This window comes from Saccoglossus kowalevskii, chromosome 21, assembly GCF_978046115.1.
Source record: "Saccoglossus kowalevskii chromosome 21, keSacKowa6.1, whole genome shotgun sequence".
Classification (NCBI taxonomy): domain Eukaryota; kingdom Metazoa; phylum Hemichordata; class Enteropneusta; family Harrimaniidae; genus Saccoglossus; species Saccoglossus kowalevskii.
In genome coordinates, this window is record NC_140661.1 from 30,770,237 (window position 1) to 30,798,083 (window position 27,847).

At 34.9% G+C, this 27,847-nt stretch overlaps 3 protein-coding genes across 6 annotated transcripts in view; 2 read left to right on the forward strand and 1 right to left on the reverse strand.

The window, feature by feature from the left end:
- Positions 1-8,836, reverse strand: part of LOC102803624 (cytoplasmic dynein 1 intermediate chain 2-like) — a 71,292-nt gene extending 62,456 nt beyond the window's left edge. For all 4 annotated transcript variants that reach the window (XM_085495182.1, XM_085495184.1, XM_085495181.1 and 1 more), the window contains exon 1: positions 8,535-8,836. In XM_085495182.1, coding sequence (XP_085351308.1) covers positions 8,535-8,633 — 99 coding nt within the window. In that variant the 5' untranslated portion in view covers positions 8,634-8,836. The remainder of the gene's footprint in view (positions 1-8,534) is intronic.
- A 193-nt stretch (positions 8,837-9,029) lies between these two features.
- LOC100378097 (succinate dehydrogenase assembly factor 3, mitochondrial-like) lies at positions 9,030-10,629 on the forward strand. Its single transcript, XM_002741675.4, has 2 exons — positions 9,030-9,363; positions 10,399-10,629. The coding sequence occupies exons 1-2, from the start codon at positions 9,190-9,192 to the stop codon at positions 10,576-10,578; spliced, it is 354 nt and encodes a 117-aa protein (XP_002741721.1). The 5' UTR covers positions 9,030-9,189; the 3' UTR covers positions 10,579-10,629.
- A 3,553-nt stretch (positions 10,630-14,182) lies between these two features.
- LOC102807314 (uncharacterized) lies at positions 14,183-27,393 on the forward strand. Its single transcript, XM_085495302.1, has 5 exons — positions 14,183-14,728; positions 15,517-16,083; positions 25,168-25,464; positions 25,846-26,147; positions 27,120-27,393. Exons 2-5 carry the CDS (start codon positions 15,538-15,540, stop codon positions 27,148-27,150), a joined length of 1,176 nt encoding a protein of 391 aa, XP_085351428.1. The 5' UTR covers positions 14,183-14,728; positions 15,517-15,537; the 3' UTR covers positions 27,151-27,393.
- The last annotated feature ends 454 nt before the right edge of the window (positions 27,394-27,847 follow it).

The window sequence follows — 27,847 nt, forward strand, 5'->3', positions numbered from 1 at the left end:
TGAGGTATAACACCTACTCTTCTGACAACACTATTACCACACTTGATGGTCTCAAGTCCGGTAAAGCATAATAACACAAGTCATTGAAAATGACACAGTCCCCGTTAAATTTTTGAAAGTTCTCTTTGTGCTCATCATATTAAAATGAATGGGTTGTCGCGAGTGTGTCCTTGAAACTTGAGTTCCAAGTGGCGTATACAACAGATTATTTATTTACATCAAAACACGTGTTCCGTGTAGTAGTAATATGGCCAAAAATAAAAACAGCCGTTATTCGGCCTTCTTTGATTTGATTATAAAACACACTGATGATGTATGATGTATGTGCCAAATAAAAATGAAAATGGTACATAAATTGTGGAAATATAGTAGTAAGGTCAAAAAGTCATATGGCTGTCAATTGGCCATCCTTGACCAGATTTTAAAACAAATTGTCATGGACAAGCATTCTAACATGTATAAAGTACATGTATGTGCCAAATTTGAATGAAAACTGACAGAGCTTGTCCAAGATACCGCATAAAAAAAAAAAAAAAATACCTGCGATTCGTACATCTTTGATCCAATTGTGAAATAAATCGTCATGGACATGTATCCTAACATGTATCATCTATGTACAAAGTTTGAATAAAAACTGACAAAGCATGTCTAAAATACAACATTTTCAAAAAACAAGATGGCTGCTAGTCCGCCATTTTGAATCAAATCACTAAACCACTGCATGTGTATATGTCCCACATAAGGAACTAGGCACATGCAAAGAATGAACGGAATCGGTCCACAGGATTCTGAAATATGACTCTGGACAGACTGACGCAGGGATGGACGGACACACGGACGGACAGACTCAAGGACTCACGGACGTTCGGGGACATGTATCCTAACATGTATCATCTATGTACCAAGTATGAATGACAACTGACAAAGCATGTCCAAAATACAACATTTTCAAAAAACAAGATGGCTGCCAGTCCGCCATTTTGAATCAAATCGCTAAACCACTGCATGTGCATATGACCCACATAAGGTACTAGGCACATGCAAAGAATGAACGTGATCGGTCCACAGGATACTGAAATATGACTCTGGACAGACTGACGCAGGGTCGGACGGACGGACGGACAGACTCAGAAACTCACGGACAGTCGGGGACATGTATCCTAACATGTATGATCTATATACTAAATTAGAATGAAAACTGACAAAGCATGTCCAAAATACAACATTTTCAAAAAACAAGATGGCTGCCAGACAGCTATTTTGAATCGAATCGCTAAACCACTGCATGTGCATATGTCCCACATAAAGTACTAGGCACATGCAAAGAATGAACGGAATCGGTCCAAAGGATTCTAACGCACGGACGGACGGAGACCGAATTATAATAAGGATTTACTATTTCCAGTGCGACTAAAAACGAATGCACTAATTATAGCTTGAATATCTTTGGTCTGAATATCAGTGAGTTGCATTATGTATGGTATGGATATCGTCGTTGTAATGTATTGCCTCGACATCCAGGCCAGCACAGCTCCCACTGTGTGCAGCGACATTTATTCTCTGGCATTTTCACCGCCTGGCAACCATCATGGTGAAAACAAAGGCCAATAAATTCACACGAAACAGTATTTGAAGATAGTTGTTGACACCCCAGGGAGTGTTAACAAGATTACCCTTCATATGCAACATATTTAAATTTGGCTGTTTAGGATTACTTCAAAGTTATGTTTGTGCTGTTTTTTCGATTTTAGCTATTTTCATCATCTTTTCGACTAGTGTTTCACAACAGCTTGCACAGAGCCCATAGAAATACATGGTAGAGTGGTGCACGTCTTAAATAGCAACGTGGAGCATCTTTGTGACTTCGAAGATTTTGATAGATTGGCCAAGCGTGTTATTAGATCAAAAACAAGAAACAACAAGCCATGCCAGCCATGATCAAACAAAAATTTGCTATCATCGCTCTTACAGAAACTTGGTTACGAAATGATTCAGACTTGTCTCTGTTTAATCTCACTTCCTATCAACTTGTTACATGTAATCGTGAACATTCCCAGGGTAGGGGAGTTTCAATGTATATACACAACTCATTGTCTTTTTCACGCATCGATAATTTTGAAATTGCCCACTGTGAATCATTATTTGTGGAAGTCTTCATTGGCCAAAAAATTATTGTTGGTGTAATTTATAGGCAGCCAAATACCCCTCTACAGGAATGTCTCGACACTTTAGAAAAATGCCTCGACAAGTTCTCTTCTGCAAATAAAAAATGTATGATTCTTGGTGATTTTAACATTGATGTCAGTTTGAATACTCAATCCACTGCAAATTATATTTCACTCCTAACAGTTACAATTGTACGCAAACCCTAACTAGATGTACTGCTGATACCAATACTGTCATAGATCACGTGATTACTAACATTACTGATTATTATATCGAATGTGGCAGTATTCAAGCTGACATCAGCGATCACTACCCCACTTTCTCAATAATTAAAAACCTTGGCCACATTTTTAATCAGAACACTACTTATCGCAAATGTGACTTTTCTCGCTACAATCGCGATGACTTCCTCCGAGATTTGGACAATATATCATGGGACCCGTTTTTAACATTAGTGACCCCAATAACGCCTACTCCGTTTTGTGTGATATTTTCTATTGTGTAATGTCGAATCATGCACCAACAATTCAAATTGAAAAGAAGTGTAAATCTATTCGCAAACCTTGGCTAACAAAAGGTTTAATTATATCAGCCAAAACTAAATATAAATTATATTGTAGTATGTTAAAGTCACCAGATAATATCGAAATCAGAAACAAGTATAGAATATATCGAAATCATTTGACAAAACTTCTAAAAGCGGTCCAAAGAAGATATTATTATTCGAAATTTTCTAGTGCCAAGGGTAATTGCAATGCAATCTGGAAAACTGTTAACAGAATTCTTAATAAAAACAAAAATATGTCCTCCCCAAAAAACATTAAATCTAATAATAATACTGAAAAGATTTTATCGAAAAGTATCGATGTTGCTGAACAATTCAATGAGTATTTTACAATTATTGGCCCCAATCTTGCAGCAAAAATATTTTCTAACAATGACTTTGAGCATTATCTCAATGACAGTAATCCAGCCTCATTCTTTTTTCGGCCAGTCAATGAAAATGACATTGCCAACGAAATATTTCGTTTGGATCCCCAGAAAGCAATGGGACAGGATTGCATACACCCCCGGCTTATAATTGACGCTGCTTATCATATTTCTCATCCTCTAGCACACATTGCTAACTCTTCCATAACACAAAGTATATTCCCAGATGCCCTTAAAGTTGCTAAAATTATACCATTATATAAAAAGGGGTCAGCTTTAGATGTTAGTAACTACAGACCGATTTCAATTTTACCTGTCCTTAGCAAGATAATAGAGTCTATTATTAACAAACAACTAATGTCTTTCCTTGATAAATACAATATTCTTCTGCCATCTCAGTATGGGTTTCGGAAAAAATTTAATACAAAACTTGCCCTTGCCGATTTAGTGTCTGATATTGTAGATAAAATGGATGAAGGCTTTGTAACATTTGGTATTTTTATTGATCTAAAAAAAGCCTTCGATACAATTGACCACCAAATTCTCCTTAAAAAATTAGCATATTATGGGGTCAGGGGTCTCCCACTCAAGTGGTTTCATAGCTACCTTTCCAACCGCCAACAAGCAGTAAATATCGATAGCACTATGTCAGCGCAACGACTAATTAAATGTGGGGTTCCACAGGGTTCCATTTTAGGACCAATTCTTTTCCTTCTTTATATTAATGATATTAACCAATCCACTAATGCATTTGTTTTTCGTTTATTTGCCGATGATACTAACCTGTTTAAATACATGAAAACACATACATGTACTATTGACCTTAACACAATTAACAACGACATTGGTAAAGTGATAGAATGGTGTAATGCTAACAAACTAACAGTGAGTGTAGACAAGACTAATTACATGATTATGAAAACGCCCCCAAAACGAACCCAAATAATAGGCCATCTAACTATGACGGGCACGCCGATAGAGGGCGTACAGTCAGCTACATACTTAGGTGTTTCTATTGACCCCTCACTTACCTGGAAATCTCATATAGAAAAAGTGAGACAAATTATTACTCCCAAAATTGGTATTATATCCCGAATTCGTCACTATATTCCTCGTTCTATACTAATTTTACTATATAATACATTAATCCTTCCTCATCTAACATACTTTATTGAAATTTGGGGAAACACTTATCCAACTTTACTTGAGCCAATTCTTTGTCTACAAAAAAAGGTAGTTCGACTTATCACTTTTTCCGACTTTCATGCTCACTCTGCTCCCCTTTTTCGCCAACTTGGAATTCTCGATATTCACAAACTCTGCAAACTTCAATCATGCTTATTTATTTTTGACCTCGGACACAACCGTTTTGCCCGTAGTCTTAGGTATTATGCAAGCAATCCGTCACATACCTAGCTACCCTACTAAAGCAACAACTGAAGGAAACCTGTCAATTCCGAAATTACATTTGTCCATTTCCCAGCATAATTTTAAATATGCAGCTGTTACACATTGGAACTCGCTCACAGTTTTATTAAAAAGTTCAAATAATAGAAATCAATTTAAATCAGATTTAAAGACCCATCTCATAAGTAGTTAACTGGCATATCCATCTTTCTTGACTATTATTAGTATTTTAGTTACTTTATTTTCTTTGTGTTATATTTGCTAGCCAGGGCATATTTGTTACTTCTTTGGAAGATTTTGTTTATTGTTTTTTTCCCTACCAATTCATTATTTATATTTCTTATTTTTGTTTGATTAGCAGTTTGATTCATTTAATTGTTTCATAACAGATTAATTAATTATTATATCAACTCGTTGCTTGGTTATTTATTATTTTTTTTTTGATAAATAGTTATTGATTAATTGTATTTTTCATCTATTTTGTTTCCTAATATAAGTTTACTAGCATGGCAGGGCTGTGGACTAGACTAGTTCAGCAGAACTATTTTCACAGTCCTCATCAGATTTTTTATTTTATCTATTTAATTACTTGTATTTTCATTTTTTTTTCTGATGAAATAAACATATACATACATGCATCGCACAGTTCTCGTTAGTTATCGAATTTAAGATATATAGTTTTGTTTATTGTAATATAGCTAGAATATAACCATGACAGGAATATGATTATGATGATTGCTTAATATTAAAATGATTGACATTTGTATCTGATCATCAAACAAGTACTTGTCCATATTGAGAGATATTGCTCTGGAGCAGCATTAATTAATTTAAAACAAAATCAGCCATTTTGAATACATGTATATATCTATAACATGATGTATAAAGAATATATAAAATTTGAACATAATCAGTCAAAGCATGTCAGAGATACATGTATGGCTCTAGAAGCCCAATCATTAAAACAAAATGGCTGCCAGTCAGCCATTTTGAATCCGATCTGAAAAATAAAATGATGTGGATCAGGAACCAGTAATGTCTAATGTATCTATGTACCAAGTTTGAACGAAATCCATCCATAAATGGCAGAAATGCTTGATATTTGATGATTGTTTAGCACAAAAAAGGCCACCATTTGGCCATTTTGAATAGGATCGTCAAACCAATATATCTGCCTATCTATGACATGATGTATAATGAATATTACAAATTTGAACATAATTAGTGAAAGCAAGTCAGAGATATGGCACTAAGAACCACATTCATTATAACAAAATGGCCGCCAGTCGGCCATTTTGAATCGTATCTGAAAAACAAAGTTATTCAAGTCAAGATCTCATAATGTCTAATGTATATACCGTACTCGACCCCGTTAGCACCGATGCCCGGGCAAGCGCCCAACCCCCACTTTTGCGCAATTTTTATATTTGGGGTCACATTTGGCAAAGCGCCCACCCCTTCAAAATGCAACTAATTTAAAACTTGGTCTTGCGTAATGAATCATGGTAATCGTTTTTATATGATACAGCGTGGATATCGATCGCTGTGAACATGTTGTGAATGCGAAGAACACGGTAACCATGTGTAAACTACGCTTCGACAATGACCTGTTAATACAAGTAAAATGCGATAAATATTTCATGCCATATTCAGTTTACCTCTCAAAAATGGCTAGTTACTAGTTTTTTGGAAAAACCATGTCGTTTATTCGCTGAAATCAATTCCAACAGATCGTACTTCGACATCGATTATTCACTTCCGCATTGCGTTACCGGAAAGTCTTCGGGAATTTCCGAAGAATTGCGTCAGTACAACACAGCATTCTGATTAGTTAATAACCAACTTGACCCATTAGGTCAAAGGACGCTGCTGTAGGTCAAATCTGCAATTGCATCATGGCGGAAAGTGATTTTCATCGAGAGTTTGCGTACGATCCAACAACTTCGTCAGTGGAAATAATATGACAATTTTGACTTTGACTGTGTTCCAACAGACTCAAATGTTTTTAATTCCGTAAATTATGGTGGTACGTAATTAATATTGTAATAAAATGTGCGTATTTTTTGTGATCATTTCTGTTTCTTCATTGTGAAAATCAATGACGACGCAACTAATTTAGTAATTTAATTTTCCCTCAAAGACGTAATCTGTCACTTGATGAATCAAAATTTTCATTTGCACTCTTTTTCGAGGGAGGTGCTCGGGTAAGCGCCCAACCCTACAAAATCGTGATTTTCTGAGTTGAGGCCCCTGGGCGCTAACACGGTCGAGTACGGTACCAAGTTTGAACAAAATCTATCTGTAAATCCATCGAGAAATGCTTGATTATGTCTGCCATTCGGCCGTCTTGAATCAGATCGTGAAACAAAGTGATGTGCATATGTATAATATCATGTATGATGTATGTGTGAAGTTTGATTATGATTGGCCCAGGCATTTCTAAGATACAGGTCCGGACGCAAGCACGCACACACGCATGGACGCACGGAAACACGGATGCACAAGGGTCAAAACATAAGTCCCCGTTTTCAGACTGCCTCCGAACGGGAACTAAAAAGGTATTCCTGGTCTCACTGGTGATAGCGAAATACATAATCACCATTTTTATCTCCATTTATTTAAAGCTGGAGAAAACTCATTTGGTAATTTTTGTTATTTTCCAAGTGCACATACTATTGCTGGGTGACTGTGATGTTATGCATAATTCAAATATATGAACACATGATTCTGATGTACATGTAGACATAATATCAATTTAACTGTCAATGTTTCATTAAAATCTTGGTCAGATGAAATAGGTGAATCTCTGTTCACTTTGAAAGGTGAGGACTGAGCATCTACCTGAAAATTCAAATGATTTGATTTTCTTTTTTTATATCTCAATGTCAAAATGCCAATCTTCAGAGGGCAATATGATGAAATACCCTTAGCATACCAATAATACCATCAACAAATATGTATAGTATATTATTAAGCATGGAAATACTGCAATGCTATGACTTTTGTTTTTCATTCTATTTCACACATACATGTAATGTAATTCTTGCAGTGAATGAAAAATGGTCTATTACCACAACTAGTCTATTCTGAGGTGTAATCATTGCTATTAATTATTCATGATGTGCAGTGACATATTATGAAGGTCTGGAGTGGAATACTTCCAAAAGAGGAAAGTAGGCGTGCACTTGCATGAAGAATTCTATGTATCAGAATCATCCTTGTGTTATACATCTAAATATGTAGAACAGGTCAGATCAAAAGCTACCTTTTCATTGGTTGGCAGATTACAACGCCTTGAAAACTTGATGGTACATTTAACTACATGTGTATATAGTTGGGATGGCAGAATTGACATAGATATTGCAATTTTTTACTTAGGTCATCAGTAAATCAGTAAATTGAGATTGTTTTCAAAATTTACTAAAAATTACATTATGAGGTATTATGCCATTTATTGTTTTCTGTTCATGCTATTTCATTGGTATGGGTCACATTGACTTAAAACAAATACTGTGTTTACTGTGCATTTCATTAAAGCATTATTTTGTTTTACATTCATTTATAAAATATATAGAAATTTACAGCCATGCATCCTAAACGAATGCCGATTGGTTTAGTGATTTTCAATCATCATTTGAATTTCATAAAATATTTATAAAAATCATACATTTATGGAATGCATGATAGTTGTTTGAACAACCTGAATCAGAATAATAAGTGAAATCTAACAATGATTAGGAGTTTAATAATTGGTAGCATTGAATTATGAGAATCATACAATTTTGTTTTGTATAATTTTCATAAAGTTCACTATAACATATTTACTATCATCTGATACATGTATAGTATTATTAACATTTTCATATTGTCAACTAACTATACAATCAATCAATAAGGGGCTTGTGACAACTTGCGGGGGAGGGGGGTAAATTCGAATTGACCAGTGAATACGCTAATCTATGAAGCAAAAACTACCCAACACTTAGGTAATTACATCACTAAATGTCCGATAATTCAGTCCAATCACTCACCGCTTGTCGCTTTCTCTCCTCCTCTTTGCGTTTTTTCTCTTCCCTCATTTGTTGCAGCCTCGCCTTCTTTCGTTCCAACTCTGCCCGTCGATCAGCCATTTTGCAAATTCAATGAAATCGGGCAATTCAAAGACAATATATAACCAAACAATATATTATGCAATTATTCAAACAAGTTGGCAGTCGTTAATATTTGAAAAACTGCTCACAATATTTCGGAAAGACAATTATAATATAAACATTGTTACTTCATTTCATGACAGGATGTCACTTCTCGCTTTGCATCATGGGAAACAAATTGCTAATTTGTAGCCTTGTATTCGAGTTGGTGAAACCGCTTTAGTAAAAATTTAATCACATCTCCATTTTTAAAAATTGACCTAATAAACCGAAATATCACGTCTTCAATGTATTTCCGAAAAACTACAATGTAACATTTGATATCATAGTCGAAAAGAAAAGTAATTTGCGAAGATATGTTCTGTAAATATATTGCTTTAACTAACAGCTGATCGACCGAGTCCCGATTCGACTGGTGCCAACGGAATGTCAGTCGGTGTTTTAACAGTTGTATACATCTAATACATAGCATATGACTTCTACAGTACGAAGGATTTGAGACGGTGTGTTTATTTCGTGACGTTGATAATTTGCAATGGCTTCTGCTCACGTGTCGGCAGTGAGGTCGCTGTACAAGAAGGTATTGACGTTGCATAAGCTATTGCCGAATGACATCAGAGCGATTGGTGACCAATATGTCAAGGACGAATTCAAGAGACACAAAAATGCAACTAATGAACAAGCTAAACAATTTATGCTGGAGTGGCAAGTATGTGATGTGTGTCTATTTTATTCTTTGTCTGAGAGTTAGGCAAAGAAGTCAACCATTTCATTGTCAAATTGCACGATCTTGCATTCTTGTAATGTATTATTGACTATTGTTAGTACATGTACCTGGTAAATTACTCATTCGCACTGCTTTCAGTTGTTTTGATTTGGGAAAAATTTTTTTGCGTGAATTTCATTGCACTAAGTAAGAATACAGGGAATGCATTAATCTGCCTTGTGCTCTCCCAAGAATAGTATGATTGAGGATATGAGACATTAAAGCCTCCATGAATAGCCAAGATAAATCCATTGAACCCACGTACATACCTTTTTTATCCTTTCCTAAGGATTTAATGCATCTAATAAATATTATTATTATACATCTGTCACCGTAACACCATAAGTTACAGCGTGCCGTAATTTTGCGGTATTTTACGGGGTATTTTCATCCTACATGTACCATATAAGGAAATGTGAATTCCAAATATGGGATGATTACGCATATAAGTGTCCTCTGATGGTAAAAACAAACATGGCTGCCACCAGGGTTTGACCGGACTCCACACAAAGAAGTTCGCTGATTCTGTTCTAAACTTTTTGGATTTCAGCATTCCCATGATCTATCCTTGGAAGGAAAAGATGTATAATAATAAGGTTATTACGAGAATACCTCAAAGTATGCTCTCAGATAGTACGGCGTCACATCGACCTCCGCTGCGCGTCAGTCGATACTTTTGATGTACTGTCTTCGTGCATAATTTGAGGTACATGTATCCTCGTAATAACCTCATAATAATGTTATTATTACATTGACTTATGCATTAGTGTCATGTTCTGGTCATCTTGTACATCAATTCAAATGATTCTTTATGAAGTAAATTTAAAAAAGAATTTTTGTGGATGTAACATTTCAAAAGGTTAGGTTTATTAACACTATTTTTGTTTTTCATAGCCTAGCACACAATTTTTTTTTTGCCGTTCCTTTCTACATGTATACTCTGTAACCAAGAGGTAATATGTATCTATATTATTTCAGGCATATGCAGCTTCACTAACAGTCCAATTGAAGCAACCAGAAGACATTGCTAATAACGTAGGTGCTTATATTCCTGATGAAAAACTGGATGATTTTAATGACGAACAAGTTGAACAGTTACATGAACTTTTCCAGGAAACTACAAAACCCAAAACATTTCAACCTGTTGAAGAGAGATGATGCTTGTTTCATTCTGCACATAATTTTAATAAACCCAATTGTTGTACCTTGTATGCTTTTTCCATTAATGCTGTGTATGGTATTTAACCATTGAGATTCATTAATTTATAGTTCTATACACCACAAAGTATATTTTAAGTATATTCAGTTTTTTTATGCAATTTGTTTTTGTTGCCTTAGGTGATCTTGACAATTATTTGTAAGAATTAGACTATAGTAATTTATGCATTTTTACACGGATTTTTAATCAAAATGCTTGAAAGCTAATGGCAAGTCATAATAATAACTATTCACTTTCCTACCACCATAAGTAATAGAATAACACTTATTGATGAACAAGATGATGATTTCATTACTTTACACCAAATTCATAACCCTACGCTGGGAAAATACATGTAGGTGGGCTCTGCGAAGCACAAAAGGGAGTCTTTGCAGCTACCCTGTCTCTATGTATGCATGTCACTTTTTTTTGTTCCACCGTTATCTCAAGAACCACTAATCAAATTTCAATGAAACTTGGTACATAGATGCTCTGGGATAATGCACAGAGTTGATTAGTTTTTGGTGAATAACATAATTAGCTGATTTTTAGCTGTTCTATGACTCTTCCACTGATATCCGAAGAACCACTTGTTAGATTTTAATGAAACTTGGCACATGGATGCTCTGAACTAATACGCAGATTTGATTAGTTTTGGGTAAAATCCATGAGTATTAATTACCTAATTTGTATGATAATTAACTGATTTTAAGCTGTTCCATGACTGTTCCACTGATATTTGAAGAACCACTCATTGGATTTTGATGAACTTGGCACATGGATGCTCTGAACTAATGCGCAGATTTGATTAGTTTGGGGTAAAAATCTGTTTATATTAATTACCTAATCAATTTTCCACTGATATCTCAAGTACTAATCATAATATTTCAATAAAACTTGATACATAGATGTCATATGACACTTCACAGACCGGATAGTTTTTAGGGTAATATCAGTACACATTAATTACCTAATTTGCCTAATTAATTAATTTTCAGCTCTTGATATTTCAAGTAGTAATGATCACATTTCAATGAAATCTGGTACATAGTTACGTGAGGACTGTGCAGAGACCTAATTAGTTTTTGGGTAAATATTTGTGCATATTAATCACCTTATTAGCATAATTAGTTAATTTTCAGCTTTTCACCTGATATCTCAAGTACTAATCATCACATTTCAATGAGACTTGCGACATAGATGTTCTAGGACTATGCAGAGACCTGATTAATTTTGGGGTAAATAATTGTGCATATTAACTACATAATTTGCTTAATTAGTTAATTTGTTGCTGTTCCATGGCTGTTGCACTGATGTCTAAATAACCACTCATTGGATTTTAATGACATATGAGTGATCGTCAGTCGTCGTCCGTGTCAATGTTTTACTTTTTCGACTTCTTCTTGAAAACTACAAGCCTGAATGCTTTGATACTTGATGTATATGTACCTTGGGTAGACCTCTCTCAGATTTGTTCATTTCATGATGATATCTTCAATTCTCTAATTTTGGTGAATATTTTTGTCATTTTTGGTAAAAAGTGATATTTTCGAATTCTTGTTAAAAACCGCAAGTCCAATTGCTTTGATATTATATATATATTGGTACTACATGTGGACCTCTCTCAGGTTTGTTCATTTTGTAATGATATCTTCAATCCTCTAATTTTGGTGAATATTTTTGTCATTTTTGGTAAAAAATTATATTTTTGACTTCTTGTTAAAAACTGCAAGTCCAATTGCTTTGATATTACATATATAGGTACTACATGTGGACCTCTCTCAGATTTGTTCATTTTGTGATGATATCTTCAATTCTCTAATTTTGGTGAATATTTTTGTCATTTTTGGTAAAAAGTGATATTTTCGACTTCTTGTTAAAAACCAAAAGTCCAATTGCTTTGATATTATATATATTGGTACTACATGTGGACCTCTCAGATTTGTTCATTTTGTGATGATATCTTCAATTCTCTAATTTTGGTGAATATTTTTGTCATTTTTGGTAAAAAGTGATTTTTTCGACTTCTTGTTAAAAACCAAAAGTTCAATTGTTTTGATATTACATATATAGATACTACATGTAGACCTTTCTCAGATTGGTTCATTTCGTGACGATATCTTCAATTCTTTAATTTTGGTGAATATTTTTGTCATTTTTGGTAGAAAATGATATTTTCGACTTCTTGTTAAAAACTGCAAGTCCGATTGCTTTGATACTATACATATTGTTCATTTTCTAATGATGTCTTCAGTTCTTTAATTGAAATGTGCATTGCTAACAGCGGAGCTATCTCAGTCGATAGGCTGCTTGTTAAAGAGTACTCATCACATTTTAATGAACCTAGGACTATACATCATATTAGGTTTTGGTAAATATTTATGCTTCCTAGCCACCTAATTAACATAATTAATTAATACTGGTATCTCAAGTACTGATCATCACATTTGAATAAAATTTGGTACATAAATGCTCTCTGACAATAGACAGCCTGATTAATTTTGGGTTAAAATCTGTTCATATTAATTCTCTAATTAGCATATTAATGAATAATTTTTTATTTCAATGAAACTTGGTACATAGACATTACATTACGCAGATCTTATTACTTTTACATTGTGCAGACCTTATTAGTTTTACACTTAAATCTGTTCATATTAGTTAGTTCATATTAGATATTATTATTTCCATCAATATTTCAAGTTCAAGTAATTTTGAATTAATTTTTAATGTGTCTCCAATACTCTCAGCACACGGGAGTTCTTTCTAAGCTTTCTTTGATTGATTTTGTTTTCTAGTGTGTGAAGCAATGTGAGTCTCTTATCTGTGGTTAATGTGTCTGTCTGAGTCTGTTCCACTGATATCTCAAGAACCAATTATCAGATTTTAATGAAACTTGGTACATAGATGCTCTGGGATAATGTTCAGACCTGATTAGACTTTGGTTGAAATCTTGTGCATATTAATGACTTAGTTGGTATATTAATATCTATGATTAGCAAATGTTTTGCTTTTCCACCAATATCTCGACGACTCATCAGATGAAAGATAGACCTCTACAGATAACTTGAGTACATGTACCACTCATCAATTTTTTATGAACTTGGGTATATATGAGCTTTTGGTAATCCATAGATCTGATTACTTCAGGGTTGAAATCCATGCATATTCTTCTAAAAAGTATTGTTTCATGTGTCCTCAATGTACATAACTAATGTATTAAACACTGCTGCAGATAGTAACATGCAATCAGTGCTATAATGAAGCCATCTGACGGTGTATATATGGTCATGTGATCACAATAATATGCATAACTGTAATATCTTAAGTCCTGTTGCAGATTCAAATTCAATAATGCTATAAAGATCCAGTCTATGGTCAAAATAAGAAATGTTTCAATGATTTTGCATGCAATAAACACAATTTTTGCTTTATCTGTATTGAAGATGTGCTTCTAATGTAGTAATGCAATATTCCTTACATCATGCCTCAAATACCTTCGGGACAGGGGAGTTCTTTTTAAGCTTTCTTTGATTCTTTATTGGTACATGTATTCATTCAGCAAGATCTGGAGAATACTAAACATCTTTCCTGGCCACTGTTACTATTATGTTAATAAGACTGTAATAAAAGTATGTCTTAATGTAGAGATGCAGTTTACCTGACAGGTATATTAATTAGTTAATTAGGAAACCAAGATGACCTCCCTTGTCCATATATATATATATATTTATGTTGTTCATATATATATATATATTGTTCATTTTCTAATGATATCTTCAGTTCTTTAACTTAACTTGCTTGTTTATTTCAAAGAATCACAGCTCTGTATTTTGTATAATCGAGTATACCCTGACCACACGTTTATAAGGCAGCCTTTTAGTAACCCCCGCCACTAACAAATAAACTTCTGAATGGAAAGTGATTGATTGATCGTTTAAACCGGTCAACGTGAAAGCATATTTGGCAATGTTCCAGGTTTCTTGGGTATCACGTGGGTACATAAACAAATCACTAGGTGCATTCTCGAGTTTTAGTTTGTGACGCAGTTCGATCATAATTCTATTTCCTTATACACAACTAGCGACTTCTTTGCGTTCAAGTTTTTACGTGAGTATATACACTTTGTTCACGATTTTATTTAGAAAACCTCGAAATATGAGCGCTAATTGAAATGAAATATGCCTGGTATATGTTCTTGTTCATGCAAATGGCGCACTGCAAAGTAAACGCAATTGAGTTTAATCATAGACCCTCTCTTTTAGAGGGTCTATGCTTTAATTCACATCGACATGGACATGTTTATAAACTTGTTTATATAAAAATTTCGATATATCAAGGAGTCTACAAAAGCAGCAGCCAAAGTTATCTGCGTGTACTGTATTTTGACAATCAGTATATTTCGTTATTGAAGGAAAAGGTCCGAAATCGTTTCGATTTTCCATGTCGTATTTGTTTCCATTTGCTGAATACGTTTACCTGTTTAGTTCATCAACTCTAGTGGACCTAAACATAATTATGATTTCTTACATTAGGTAAACTAATAGTGTAAATCTGTTGTTAGCGGCATTGTTTGAGTCTGACTGCCATACTGTTTCCGTGCGTCAATAAAATGAACGTGGTTATTGAATTGATTGCGTGTAAAACAAAATGGGTTGTAACTGTAGGGATGCAGCCTCAGGTGTCAACGAGTTAACATGAATAAACAAGATATGAATCATACTAGTTTGAGAACAGGGCACGTTTGTTGCCAATGTTTGAGCCATACAACTCAAAGCATAATGGATGTCTGTATTTGAAATTTCAACAGGCGGGAATCACCATTGCTTTATTATAATATTATATATATAATAATATTATGCAGTTCTACGACGTTGTTGCTGTTGTTAATTTAACAGGTGTTAGCGTTAACTACGACCATGAGTCTGTCAAAAGCATCTGTTTCATCAAAGGAGTACCAAGCTACCGATTCTGCCGGTAGAGACATGCTAGCGGCCTTATACAAAGCGAAGGCAGCGATGGACGAACACATAGAACGATTGAAAGATTACCCGGAAATAGAAGAATTACTCCCTTGGTTTAAATTCGTAGTCCAGAAAATAGAGGAAGCGAGTAAGGATGTCATCAGTGCTGAGGTAATGCGCGAAATTACGGAAGTAATGACAAACTGCATTAGTCAAGTTTGGTGCACATACGGGTCGAAAGAGCAGAGACGACTGATGTGCGATCAGCTGGGATATGACGGATTCGTACAAGCTAGTGTCAATTACTGCAAAGCGATACAAAAAGACGGTTCACTTGAGAGAAATCCGGAGACAGGCAACGCAGTCAGCACACTTATGGTCAATGTTGCAATGCTGACCGATGGCAGCAAAATGGTGTGTCAGTTCAGCGAACAAGGGCTTATTGAATTATTGCTAAATGAATTGAAACGACAAGTAATACTAGAGACGACAAAGACAAAGGTAAGTTCCTAACATAAGGTAATATCTAGCATGTTAACATTCCTGAACCAACCAGCCAACCAACAAATACAGTACACAAACACAGTACCAACTGTACACATGCAGTAGTGAGGGTACATGTTCACCGGTATTTTACATTCACAAACTTCCGCTATACAGTGTTCATAGTAATAAAATAACAAAATATTACATGAAGCAGATCAGCTTAGGCACTATCTAGTTGAATGTTCACAAACTCAAAAATGGTTAGTGTCTAAGCTACTTTCAAATTGCCCTCCATTTACCCTTCAACATAAACTTCTTCAATTTATAACATACGTATTATGTTAAATAAAGGCAATTCTGATTTTAAAATTTCAACGCAAAATGTAAATCTTGAGTGGTGTAGTCAGCTCTTATAATATTGCAGTAGTTTTGTTTATCTGCTGTATTAAAGCGCGGTAGTCGTCGCGCAGCGCGTGTTCGAATTTCATGTAAATAAACAATGTATTTTACACGCATTGTATACGTCGCTATGAGTCCCATATCGAACAGGACGCGGCACGACGACTGCCGCCCTTTAAGCAGAAAATTTGAAATAAAATTGCTGCTAGTTCGTTATTGTCTAGTCAACCTCTGTTTCTTTTTATCTAATGTATTTCCACTAGTGTTTTCATTTTATAGCTGTATTTCAATGGTTTCTGTGTAGATCGTTGGGGTTATCTTTTCTGACATTCTAATTGCTTGCTGGTTGTGATGTTCATGCTTACGTTACTGTTTGATACTGTATGTTGATGAATACATAGGACGATGATACATCGCGACGTGAAAACTATGTTCTTGTAAGCACGCATCGATAAAACAGTAACATTCATAATATGCATGTACATAGATGTTTTACTAGTGTAATAACAGTCAATGGTCATCATCGTCCTCCTGCACGGTGTTGGTCCGTTCGGACATTCCTCCCTTGAAGTGCTTCGCGGAACATTCACCGTGAAAATTCAAGATGACGCATCATAATCTCACTTGGTGTACAGTACCGAACTGTACTGCGACCAAACAGCGAGTTTCTCCAAGAACAGAGCAAAATGTTAAATGCCTTGTCTCTCGCCTGTCATTGAACACGGAGTTGAGCTCAAACATAAACAAATGTCAATTTTGAAGATGAAATATGGACGTATGTAATATAATTTAATTCGAAGTATTTGGGCAAGGTCAATTCAATTTCAAATCGTTTTTTAATTTCCACCATCTGTTGATAATGGCCGCTCAGAAGCCACCCCTGGTTTACGACTTCACTGCTTGAAATAACTCGGCACTTTCAACAACATACTCAAACTTTCAGGCTAGCTGCTATAAATTTGCAGTGGGGAATTATGCTCAGAAACACCATGGTAAGTCTCTCATTAAAACTCATTTGCATATAACATCAACAGTGATTTGTCAATCAAAGAGCAACGTAAACAAACTTTCAGGACTTTTAATCAGATACGTGTGCCTCAGTTCCCTATACAAATGTATTTTAAAATTGATTTTTGACAATGCTCCGAAATTTTAACACTATCTAGCGAAGATTGTCTGGGTAAGAAAAAGAAAAAAATCACTCCGAGTGCCCACGAACCTGCATCTATGCCTGTACAATGTCCACCCTTACGTTTCCCATTTTAGATCTGTGTCCCATTGAAATGGGCAGTTATTGATTTTTTGCTGAAAATGATTACTCGTATCCAAGTAAATTTGGTAAATCTTGAAACGGTCGACTGTTTCCGGATTTCCGACTCTCGCCGAAAGTGCGCCACCAAATGCCAAAATGTGAGAGGAAGTCATACCCCTGAGCTGTAATAACACTGGTCATTCAGTATACTTTTAAACGATATACATTTTTCAGTCGGCGTTTTTTGTCTTTTTGAGAGAGAGAGAGAGAGTTTTTAGAGTTGTGTTATGGGCAGTTGCAGTGAAACGTATAGTCATAGTGTAAGTATTCACAAGTTTCTAATGGATCCGAAAGTGCGACATCAATGGACGAAAGCCACTTAACCTCAGCTTCTATTTTTGTTTTGTTTTTTGTGGAAAAACTGTCCTCGTCCATGAAAAAAACAACGAGGTTTAAAGAGAAACGCCGACAACATAAACCTGGCGCAACACTTTTGAAAGAGATTCCGGACCATGATCACCGAGGCGGATTTCAGAAGGGAGAGAGAGAGAGACGGCAAGTGTTTCAAATGAGTTGACTTTTTTGAAGAAGCTGTTTCCGAGTCATTGTTATATTGTTTTAGGAGAAATTCCGTAATTTCATTTTTTTTACTGTAATGCAGAGAGGCCAAGAATTTATTTTTTGTATCCACATTCCAGATATATTTTGCAGGTAATGGATCCAATTTGTTTTTGTTATTATTTTTTTCCAGGGCATTATAGATGATTCGGTTTATGGCTAAAGACAAAGAGATAGGGCACTGATCCGAAATATTAGATAGCTCGTGAACTTTGAAGTATTGTACAGAGTTATAAAAATGTTTTGAAATAATCCCAAAGTCAATAGCGCTGCAACTATTCGGTGTGTAACATGTATATTTGCCAACAGAGTCTCCAATTGTGCGACCATTGAGTATGATTAAATTACACTCCATGCACATATCGATTAATTTCCTGCCAAATTTATTTACACTAGATTTAGAGTTTATATCCATATTTTTCCTTGATTTAAAATGATCATTAATGTAGTCGTTTGGCATTGGTTAATGTTTATTATTATTGTCATTGATTAGATCATCAGTTTTGCCAATTCTGGAATTAAAATCTCCCAATAAAATTACATCACCTTTGGACGAAAAATTAGTGATGTCCTTTTCCAGCAGCTGAAAAATATCATTATCAATCTTTTTATAAATGGTAGAATTTTCAGGTGGTATATAAACACAGGCTATATACAAGTCATTGTTTTTTTTAATAGTTTTTTGTCAATTTTACACCAAATAACTTCATTATTACTGCTATTTACTTCAGTAACATACTGTTTGTATTTGCTTTTGTACAAACCGCAACACCTCCTCTATGAACTTTTTAGCCATTTTTACTAGTCAAATTTCTATCTTTTCTAATTAATTCAAAAGCATCTAAACTACTAAGTAAATTCTCACTACTAATACTGCTATTCAGCCATGTTTCCTGTAGACAAATAAGGTCAAAGGATGGTGTAAGGTTATAAAATTCATTATTGGATAGCTTGTTGTAAAGCCCGTTAATATTCCAACTGCCAAGCTTGAAAGAAGATATTTGCATGCCATTGGCAGAGTTTCTCCTTTTTGCAACCATGACTGACAAGCAGAATATTAATTAAACAGGAAAAAAACAAAATACAATGGAAATAGAAATAGTAAAAAAAAGAGTAAAACTAAATGTACTAAACAAATATGGTAACAAACTGTATTGGTAACTTTGGTAAGCAATTAAAGAAAAAGAAAAATAATTGTGTAATTTTAATAAGTCATTAATATGACTATCCATACAATAGCTTATAGGTTTATTTAACTCACGATCTTTTTTTTTTTTTGAATTATTTATCATTAGCTGTGAGTGGAATGGTAATAATTATAATGCATGTTTAAGATTGTGAATTGTATAATATGTAGGCCACAAATCAATTATAAGTGGTCTGACATTAAAAAGGACAGACTAGAGAATACCTGACCTTAATCCATGGAAAGCTGTCGAATGCACTGTACTTCAAAATGAATTAATAAGGTTCATGAAATTCATAAATTTATTGAACATATCTGGCGTTTCTTCCTCTGCAAAGGTTCTTTTAGTCTTGAAGTCGTTTCCTGAGTACTTTCTTGAACCAGAAGACTGAGGGCGCTCTCTATAATAATCTTTCGTGACGCGTCGTTCGTTATGAAAACTCCGCTTTCTGTGGTGTTTATTCTTGTTATACTCATTGTAGGTACCGGTGTAAGATTGATTAATGTTGTAACAATCACGTGATGAGGAAAGACCGTCATGATTTACAACTATAACATTCTGCTTCTCTGTTTCTATATTACGCAATAAACAATTAAACTTTGCTATTTTATCATTTAGCTCAGTATTATTATGGCGATATAGAATTTCAGAAAAAACAACTTGAGCGTTTGGCATGTTCGTCTTTGTGGTATCGATCAAATCACATACTTCATTGTAGCAGTAATCCGGTGAAAAGCCATTCTTCAAATCATTTGTACCAAGATGGAATACTACAACATCAACTGTAGTTGAACGAATTCCTTTCATTTGAAAGCAAGCTTCTTCTAATGTAGGAATTTTTAGGTGCTCTACTGTGGTACGGGGAAACATTCGACTAGCGGAAATGCGATGTGTGATTGAATCCCCAACCAAGAGTTTGTTTGTTTCTGTGTTATATTTGCGTAAAACACGTTCTCCGGTGTCAAGGTGTACCGATGAAGGGATATCGGGTGCTGGTTGTTCTGAAAGCGTCTCGTTAGTAGTGCGTTGGTAGTGAACTCTGGTGTTGGCGTGCACTGATGAAGGGATATCAGGTGCTGGTTGTTCTGAAAGCGTCTCGTTAGTAGTGCGTTTGTATTGAACTCTGGTGTCGGCGGGCACCGATGTAAAGATAGTGGGTGCTGGTCGTGTTGAATGCGTCTCGGTTGTAGAATCTTTGTCGTCATGTGGCGTCATGCAAACAGTTTTATCACTAGTGAGATCAGATGTTCCATTACTAGAAAAGCTTTGTAGATTATTATCTGGTTGACTATTCTTCTGCACATCAGTGGCCTCGCCTGATTTGCCGAGTAAAGAAGCGTATTTCTGGTTTAATTCATGCAGTTGATTATTAATTGCTTGTATTTCCCGGTTGTGATCTTCTTCTCGCTTTTCCAACTGTAAATCAAACATGTTTTCCACAACTGAAAGTTTAACTTCAAAATCTGAGCTGAGTTTGTTTTCCATTTCTTCCATGCGTTTAAATGTTCCATGTTGTAAACACTGTCTTTAATTTGTGTATTGACTTATTTATTTATTTATTAACACACAACATCCCCCGGAGGGGATGAAAAGGGTTACAAATCAGATATTAGTAAAAGAAAAATAAAAACATAAAAAGTAAGGGAACAAAAAGGCATAAAAAAAAAAAAAAAAAAAGATAATAATTTGAATACAAGGAATGTATTAATGTATTACTGGCTTAGTTTATGTAGGTGCTGCTGTCTTGTATTAAAACAGTTTTTTTAAATATTGCGCTAAAGGAATAGACATTTTCTCGTCACTTAGTAATGATATGAATTTATTTTCATTACTAAATTTGTCAAAATTTGGTATACGTTTATTAGCTACAATGTAAAGTTTTAATCTTATTTCATTGTAATGAGGACAATTTGTGACAAAATGTTGTTCATCTTCAACATGGTCATTGTCGCACATATTGCAGACTCTGTCTTTAAAATCCAATCCTGTATGCCGGCCTGTTTCAATTTTCAGACAGTGGTTGCCAAGTCTAAATTTTGTTAAGGATTTGCGAAGTTCACTGTTTTTCATAATTGTTAAGTAGTTTTCTTGTTCTATTTTGGTTTTAAAAAGTTTGTAGGTTCTTAGTTTATTTTTAGAATTTGATTTTTTCCTATTGTCATTATTTATTTCATTTTTCCACTCAGTTGTAAACTCTTCTTTTAATTTCTCATCAATTGTTTTTAATTTTGATAATGAGATAATATTTGTTTCATTTAAAAGATAAGAATGGTTAATATTTTTTAATATCAGATCAAGTTTTTTAAACCATTTACTTTTAATAATTTTATTGACTACAGTTTGAGTATTCAATAGTTTAGTGTCGACGACTTCATTACCGCGCAACTGATTTATACAGTTGGCGAACTTCCTCCGTCCTAGTTTTGCTTTCTTCTTGTATACTAGAGGAAATGACTTCTCGAATATCACATTTTTCTTTGTTGCTTAAATCCACAATCTCCGTGTATTTTTCTTCAAGAAATTTAATGCTGGTATCATAACTTTCTGTTGATTTGTGAACGGACTTTAGGTACTCCGAAATAACAACGTGCGCTGTTTGATTCTGACGCGATGGGGTTGATTTCAACACTTCCATTTTGTCTAAAAGTGGCTTTATCCGTTTTTGTAGTAAGATCAGTGGCATCAGTATTATCTGCTACCTTTTCATCTGATTTCGTATATAATTCACCAATTTTTGCTTCAGAGTCACAGATACACTCATCATCGCTGTCAATGTAATTGTGCGAATTGCCGAGTTGTGTAAGCTTCGAGTCAACAGCGGCACTCCTAGGAATCATAGCTGTAGAGTTGAATGCCGCAATGAAATTCTCGGTGTCTTCTCTCTGTCTTTATGTAAAGCACTAGGGTATTCATTGGTGCTTTTATAACAATCATTCCATGACTCAAAAATTCCAACAGATCTTCCTTTAGCGACTGCATAGAATCGAGAGTTTTGTTTACCTTTTTTTCGTCTTTTGTTTCCTTTGTTCCGTGGTGTGTCTGATGTCATCGTCGTCGTACAAAAACATAGGGTCCCGCACAGTCCCTCTATCAGATAGAGGGACTGTGGGTCGCGTAATTCTTTTCGTATGCGTTTTTCCTCAGCCATAATTGATCAACGCAGTCTTGAGAACTTTAAATACCTGTTCCTATATATGTGGATTGTGGATTAACCAAAGTTACCAATAAAAAGTTTGAAGTTTACTAAGCGTAGTTTACTTGTAGCATTTCAAAATGGCCGCTAAGAAGTAATCCAAGAGTAGAGTAAGTAAAGAATAGCAATGACACATAGTAGTGACACAAAAACGAAGCGTCGGACAAACAGGAAATTACACAGTCCTTACACACTGCTAATTGTTTTCATTTTCGAAGGCTAAAAGTTTCTGAATTGTTTGGTGATTGGTGTTGAATGTCGAATTCACATCTCTGTTCTTTTTTTACCTCCATGCTTGCAGCTTGATCTGCGTAATAATTCATGAAATAAGAATCCGGGCTTGGTCAATGTGTTTCCACCAAATAAAGTTTTAATATGATGTTATAATTATGACAATCACGCTAACTCGAATCCACTCCTAATTTATCTGTATGTGTGTCGATCTCGATTATTTTTGTTATCCAATTAAACGCCGCTTTTAACGCACTTGCCCTCGTCGTGACCCGACGCGTTCACCTATTTCAAAAAAATTTCAATTTATTTCCACGCGGCTGTCATTTATTTAGTAACTGTGATTTGTCATTTTTTAATTTTTTTTTTATAGTGATCACTATAGTCTAATGTTTAGAATGTCAAAATATGTTCTCTTTTATTTTAATTTTGAAAGTTTTACTCAGACGATCGATAAAATAAAACAGTGTAGTGACGTGCCTCGTAACCTATTTTGTCCAGCGACAGTGTACAAACGTGCGCCGGTGACGATCACGGTGACCAGCTACACCAGAACGGACATATTTCGCATCTAACTCAACCCCATGCATAAAAATTGATACTATGTGTTCATTATGGTCCATTCCTCCTCGACGAACAAGTACATAAGTGAAAATGTAGTCAAAGACGAGAAAACTGCACAAGAAATTTGCCTTATTTACACGTATCGGCAATGCAAGCTGCCATGCGACTTCCCCTTCTGACGTCACAAGGGGAATTTCTGTATGCAAATAAGAAGCTAATGAGGAGCCTCGTTTTAAAATACACAAAAATAAAGTTGCCGTAGATTGAGTTTAAAACACATTTTTTCACTTAAAAAAATAATTCATGCTTAGAAACATAAAAATTAATAATATTTATGTATCAATGGATAATTTCAGGCGTGAAAATAGCAGCCATTTCACAGGCACTTTCATGCAAGACATCAACAGCTGCAACGCGGTCACAAATTGGCTACTTGCGCTGTAAAACTTGACCGGTATATTAAAACGGTGATATATGGCTCAGTATTACGTATTTGCTATCGATACACGTAAGGAACGTCATATAAATGTCCAGTGATTTAGTATTATATGATTACGTATTTACAGCATGTAATGAATAACATATAGCTGAACATTATGATTGTGATGTAGCCCAATATTACGTATTTACGACCTACAACACGTATTGATTGTCATGTAGGTCAGTATTACGTATTTACGACCAACAACACGTAATGATTGTCATGTATCTCAGTATTACGTATTTACGACCAACAACACGTATTGATTGCCATATAGCTCCGTGTTACGTATTTACGACCGACAACACGTAATGATTGTCATATAGCTCAGTATTACATATTTACGACCGACAAGACGTAATGAATATCATATAGCTCAGTATTACGTATTTACGACCAAAAACACGTAATGATTGTCATGTAGCTCAGTATTACGTATTTACGACCAACAACACGTAATGATTGTCATGTATCTCAGTATTACGTATTTACGACCAACAACACGTATTGATTGCCATATAGCTCCGTGTTACGTATTTACGACCGACAACACGTAATGATTGTCATGTAGCTCAGTATTACATATTTACGACCGACAACACGTAATGAATATCATATAGCTCAGTATTACGTATTTACGACCGACAACACGTAATGATTGTCATGTAGCTCAGTATTACGTATTTACGACCGACAACACGTAATGAATATCATATAGTTCAGTATTACGTATTTACGACCGACAACACGTAATGATTGTCATGTAGCTCAGTATTACGTATTTACGACCGACAACACGTAATGAATATCATGTAGCTCAGTATTACGTATTTACGATCGACAACACGTAATGATTGTCATGTAGCTCAGTATTACGTATTTACGACCGACAACACGTAATGATTGTCATGTAGCTCAGTATTACGTATTTACGACCGACAACACGTAATGAATATCATATAGTTCAGTATTACGTATTTACGACCGACAACACGTAATGAATATCATATAGTTCAGTATTACGTATTTACGACCGACAACACGTAATGATTGTCATGTAGCTCAGTATTTCGTATTTACGACCGACAACACGTAATGAATATCATGTAGCTCAGTATTACGTATTTACGACCGACAACACGTAATGATTGTCATATACCTTCCATACACACAGGTTGTTGACGTACTTGTAGAAAATTATCTCAATGTTGTGTACAACTGTGCCAAGGGAGGTGTCAGTCGTCAATATTTTAACGATCACGGCGCAGTTGACATCATTATGCCATACACCAAGGCCAAAGACAATTCTACCAAGGCCCTGGCAGTAATGGCTATTGCTTACATTCTAGAAGAAGGTGAGCAGAATGAATTAATAGTGGCCGATGATAGTATGATACATTACGTGTTGGCAATGTTCTCAGAGGCCATGGATTGCTCCAATAAAGTTTCACTAGAATCGTTTTCTGTCGAAGTAAGTTTGTCCGAGTATATATATGTGGCATACGCAACCATCACCATTTAATCCATTATAAATAAATGTTAATGTAGTTATTCTTTGATACTACCGAGCTAAATAACACATTCACTTCATTTTTATAAAGTCACAGTTGAAACTAAAACGAGATTTGTATTGGCCGATATAATCACAGACACCTCTTTAAATGTCGTAATTGAGAACTGCACTCGTTGATTGTCTGGTCGGAAATTTATAATGTTGGTTCAGTATTACTGAAACTATACTAAAAATGCAGCACTTGGAACCTAAAACATTTTGCTAGTATATTCTGAGAGTGATCGGTGATTGTAAATGATACTGTGGAATAATGACTCAAAAATTATGTTTGTCTAACAGGAGCTGGCACAGGGACTAGGAAGCCTAGCAAACCACTATGTATATAAACAGATCATAGTCAGACATGGAGCTTTACAGTTGCTAGTAAGATTGATGAAAGAAGGAGACGACAAAGAGACATATTGGGCCATTCGTTGTATTCGGACGTTGGCATTCAACGATGATAATATTAAGGAGAGGATTAAGAAAGAGCCGGGCGCAATTAGCACCATTCAACAACTGCAGTCACATGACGTACAGGAAGTAAGACAAGCCGCAGAAAATGTACTGTATATAATAAGGAGGTCAGAAACTTGTCCGAGGTATGCATTGTGGGTAATACAGGGAGATCAATCAAGAATTTATTTGAGGTATGCGTTGGGGTAACACAGGAAGAACAGGGATTTATTCCAATCTGATTAAAATCCGATGTAGGTATGAGGCTTTTTTTTTTTTTTTTTTTTTTATATATATATATAAACCTTTATATTATATTTATTTGTATTTTAGTTTGAATATGTCGATTTTTTGGGTTTTCTTGCCGTTAATCAGTTCTGAGAAAATTTTCCCATTTTCTAAGAACTGATTAACGGCAAGAGAAACCAAAAAAATCGACATATTGAAACTAAAATACAAATAAATATAATATAAAGGGTTATATATATATATATATATATATATAAAAAAAATATTAAAAAAAAAAAAATTGGAGCCTCATACCTACATCGGATTTTAATCAGATTGGGATTTATTCAAGGTATGCAACCCTTTTGAAACCAAAAATTGTCATTCCAACTCAGCAGCCAATCAGCGACGGCCTTACATTTAGATGATAATTTGTCAATTGCATCTACGTTAGACAACTATTTTTTGGTTAAAATTAAAATTTGTTATTAATGTCAGGCCAACATGCGAACATATATGAGGCATAAGAAGTTGTGTAATTGACTCACTGGATTAAATAAACTGAGCAGTGTTGTTTTATAATAATTCATTGTGCGAGATCATAAGGAACCCATGGAGTTATAAAACAATAATGTAATTACCTCCATGGCCGCTGAACAGCCATCAAACATGCAACATATTTGAACAAAATTATATGTATATTGTATAACAATTGTATGTTAACATTTAATTGGGATTTTGTTTATTTGCTAATATAATCTCAACTGAAAACCAGTCATGGATATGAGCAGTCATTGAACATAACTGAAACAATTTACGCTTTATGTTCTCCAGATTTCTGATGTTGCCAACTTAAAACATACTTCCCAATTTTTCTGTTTATTTTTCAGACACCTGAGTTTGTCTACAACTACACACTGAATAACCTTAGGCTGAAAAGTGTACAGGAAATAATAAGCCGTACATTGTTTTTATTATTGTTGTTCGATACTGTAAATATGGAACGCCAACGCTGCCTTATATGGCTGTCTAAGTTTATATTATTAACACACCCCATTATATGGTTGTGAAACAACATTATATTATAAGCTAACACCATTATATATTGATGTAACATCATCATATTACACGCTTACACCTTTATATTATATACAAACACCATTATATAGTGATATAATGTCGTTATTTTATATGCTAACATGCGCATGCGCTCTAAGTGAATGTTTGCTACGCAGCGATGGAGGACGTATTACGACGGTTGGACCTCGGTAATTTGTTGCAAAATTTTGTAGATGAGCGGATAGACACGGTTGTTGTTGTTGTTGGATCACTGACAGATGGTCAGCTGAATCGCCTTGGAGTAAGTACTATTGGAGACCGTGCGCGATTGCGTGACAAAAGTCAAAAGCTCACTGCAGTAGATGAGGTTCCTGTTGATGGCGTTACTCGCGTCGTGGCAGGGACGGCTCAAGTTTGAGAGAAGACATTTTACGTGAACGTACGACACTCTTTACACCATCACGATCGAATTCTGGAAGAGGCAATATAAGGCGTAAAAGGAAAGGCGATAAACTTGGTACTACTAGGACATGAACTGCATCACTAGTTTGTTTAGTAG